Below are 3,681 nucleotides of genomic sequence, written 5' to 3' on the forward strand. Positions count from 1 at the left end.
ATGTTGTTAATACTGTTTGCACAGAAGATACTGTGGATGCTGTCAAATTTTCTAAATGATTCTCACTCTGATGCAGATTCATTAAGATGGACTTCAAGGAACCACCCACACTGTTGGATATTACTATACAATGTCTTTTGCACCATGAGCCTTTAGCAATTCAAGCTCTCCAGGAGATCCCAAGGGAGCTTTTTGTTCCATTGTTCACTGCTGCCTTCAAGGGTAGACATGAGAAGATACTTTCAGCAATGGTGAAGAGTTGGCCGTTTTTCTGCCTCCACGTTGGGCCATTAAGCATGCAGGAAGCCCAGCGCAAACTCTGGAAGGTCATGGTTGAGAGTCTTCAGCTTTTTCCTGCTGAGGACCCAGCTTTTAGGTAAGACTCTGTATAACGGAGGGGTAGTAAGTTACAGGAGGTTATGCCATTGTCTGCTATTCTCTCAGAGGTAGTGTAGGCTAGTAGTGAAAGAGAAGATGAGACTGTTAGTCTAAACCTTGATGTGACTTTGAAACAAGTGTCTCACAATGTTGGATACGGAATGTAAAGGATCGAGGACAATATTGATGGATTTGTATTGTGGTATTACTATTTACATTGAAGAAAGACGTGAGTGTTAAGTCTGCTGAGGATTGGTGGAAAATTAAAGGAAACAGTCATGAGTGTTGTTTAATTTTCATTGGAAAGACTTGTTGGCAGTAAGTCAGTATAAGAAATATAAACCAAGACTAAAATGAATTTTCTGAGTGCACAGTTATCCATGAACTTGAGGAGATCCCAAGGTAACTTTGTTCTGATGTTCAGTGCTGCGGAAGTGGATGGGCGTAAGATGCACTGACAGCAATGGTGAAGTTTGAGCCTTTTTCTCACTCTGCATTAGTGCATTAGGCATACCTGTCACAAGAGAACACCAGCTAGCTGTGGAATTTTATCTACCACAGTTTATTTTTGGTAGATGTTGAAAAATGGGTGTAAGGTATTTGGTCTGTCAGGTGAGAGTAACTTAAAAACTCTGAGGACTTACATAGGGTTTTACTTTGGTAATTGAGGTGCATGAGTCTGCTATTGATAGATAAACATAAAATGGAGGCAGGAGCAGCAAGACTTTTGAGAATTAATTGATGTATAAAATAGTGAAGGATAGAAAAGGATGTAGTATTTGCATAGGAAAGTCTTGCTTAAAGCTGGTATATGGAACGACATAAGGAAGTGAGATCATTTTGTCACTACATGTTATTATTGATCCTGCTTGGATATATAAATATTTGCTACCTCTCAGATGTTCTGTGTTTTTTTAATCTACAGGAGCCCTAAACTGAGGATCCTAGAGTTAACTCAGCATCCTGGCTGCAAGACCAAATGCCCTGTGATCACTACTTCATGCAAACCCTGTTTGCGTTCTTGCAGTAACTCTGAGCGCTCTCTGATGAAAGTCCACAGCCAATGTAGTAGTTCAAGCTCAGAATCTGAGGGTCAGTCCCCGAAGACAACTATGGAATTACTAGTGAGCCTTTCCCTTGATAGGGCCTTCAGGGAAAATGAATTTTTTGCTTTGCTTCTGAGTAAAGTTGAGCAGAGCTTGGGATCTTTGCACCTGTGCTGCCGTGATTTGCGCATTAAGAAGTTGAGTGAGTGCAGAAGCGCCTTAAGCCACCTTGATCTGAAATGTGTTTCTCGCCTGTCAGTTGTTGAGGCTTCTCTCTTCAGTGTCGTGTCCCTTCTGAAGCAGGCTGTAAACTTAGATAGACTTAGCCTGTCTAAAATCACCTGTAGATCTTTCAATGGAAGAGCCTTTAGAAATTTCATTTCCAAACTGAGATGTATGGACCACCTCAAGGAGCTCAGCTGTTCCTCATTCTGCCTCACTGATCATCTTGAACATGTCCTGAGGTAAGAGCTTGGGATAGGTACTGGGTTTCTGTTAATAGCCTGTTTTTACGATGAGAAAAAGAATTCATCTTTCACCTTCCATGTTAGCATGGGCAAATGCTGTGGGTTTAAAATCAGCCAAGAAAGGGCACCTTTTTCTGATTGAAGAGAAAAACAGAGTTGCACAAATCTGGTGATCTAAGCGCATGCAGGCAGTGCGCTCAGTGAAGGTGAACAGAGCAGTGCAGTACTTCTCTAGCCATCAGGAGATGAAGAGGAGGAATTAAGAGAAAGTTTATGTTGTGGCACAGGCACACATACTTATAGCCATAGACTATGGGCCTGACCATTTCCCTAATGTGCTATCTCCAAGGTTCAGGCCAGGAATGTGGAGGCTGTCATTCATGGGCAGGACACAGGGAGCTTCCGTTTGCTTGCACCCTCTGCCCTATCTCTTGCAAGCAGTTGAACTAATCCCACCTTTAATAATATTCTGGTTACTAAGTACATAATATTTTCACTGAGTTTTCCACACACCTCTATAGCAATATCTTGTATGAATTATCAAGATTCAATTAGCATTTGTTAAAGTGATAAAGTATCTTTCACAGATGCACAAGTCTACTAAGTATGTGAAAGTCCACAGCATTAGCTGCTAATGCTATATATGTGCAAAATACATTACTGTAGATTCCAGGATATAACTCCCCTCTCATAGTCCTCATTTTCCATAAATACCTGTGTGTTTCCTCTCTGCAGAGTACTACCAGCTGATTTGGATTTTTTGCAACTGCCCTTCTGTGAAATTTCTTACAGCGACATCAAGTTTCTGTCTCAGTGCCCTCGAGTCAATCATTTAAAGTTGTTGGATATCAGCAACAATTCAATGTGTTGGGAAGATTGTGTACCATTTTGTATTCTCCTGGAGAATCTCTCTTGTACCTTGCAGCATCTGGCAATTAACCATTGCCTTTTAACAGATGCTACACTCACTGCTCTGGCCCCAGCCCTGAGCCGCTGTTCCCAACTCCGTTTTTTCAGCTTTTCTTCTAATCCCATTTCTATGCCTATTCTCAGGATAATTCTTGAGTACTTAACGCCCATGACACAGCTGAAATACGTGATTTATCCTATCCCCGTGCATTGCTATGGGAATTGGCACGATCCAGATAGTTTGGATCGACAGAAACTTGCTGATGGAATGCGCAGTTGAAGATCATGCTGCAGGAGGCAGAAAGGGGCGACATGAGTTGGATGACTTACACTGCTTAAATTGCATAATCCAACACAGTTTCAACTTGATATGTTCTCCTAAGTGCTGAACAGCTTTTATTGTTGATCCCATAAAGTTAACACAAACGGTCCTTATGTTGTAGGAAAATACAGTTAAAAAGTATAGGTAGGTGTGTAACGGTTCTCAATAGCGAGTAACTTAGAAGAAAATGGAGGACTTTGAGAGTAGCCGTGTGTCTCTTGACTATTGTTCTTGATAGTATTTCATCTTACCTACTAACATTTGATGTAGAGAATTTGGAAAGACTCCATGATGAAATGTCACAGCTCCATCTTCAATGAGCTTTATGTGAGGATAGGTAACACCAGTCGCGACAATCTAACCTGTCCTACTTCTGGCTTAGGAGGGCAGGTGGTGATTGAAGCCAAACATGTTTATCCCTAAAGTTGTATTAAACTTGTCTACTTAAGACTCTCTTTAGCTGTTTATAGAAAACTATCCGAATTTAACATTGAGGGGAAGAAATGTGCAGGCACTATCCATTGCGTGTCTTCATTTTTATTTCATACTCATTTGCCAA

General features: G+C 41.1%; 1 protein-coding gene across 1 annotated transcript; it reads left to right on the forward strand.

The window, feature by feature from the left end:
• Positions 1-296: 296 nt before the first annotated feature.
• On the forward strand, positions 297-3,080 carry LOC311601177 (PRAME family member 4-like; the record flags this gene model as incomplete). The annotated part of the gene is made up of 3 exons (XM_084788594.1): positions 297-376; positions 1,304-1,888; positions 2,627-3,080. 3 exons carry the CDS (start codon positions 297-299, stop codon positions 3,078-3,080), a joined length of 1,119 nt encoding a protein of 372 aa, XP_084644720.1.
• Between the last annotated feature and the right edge of the window lie 601 nt (positions 3,081-3,681).

This window comes from Acomys minous (assembly GCF_964271855.1).
Source record: "Acomys minous genome assembly, chromosome: 7".
NCBI lineage: Eukaryota > Metazoa > Chordata > Mammalia > Rodentia > Muridae > Acomys > Acomys minous.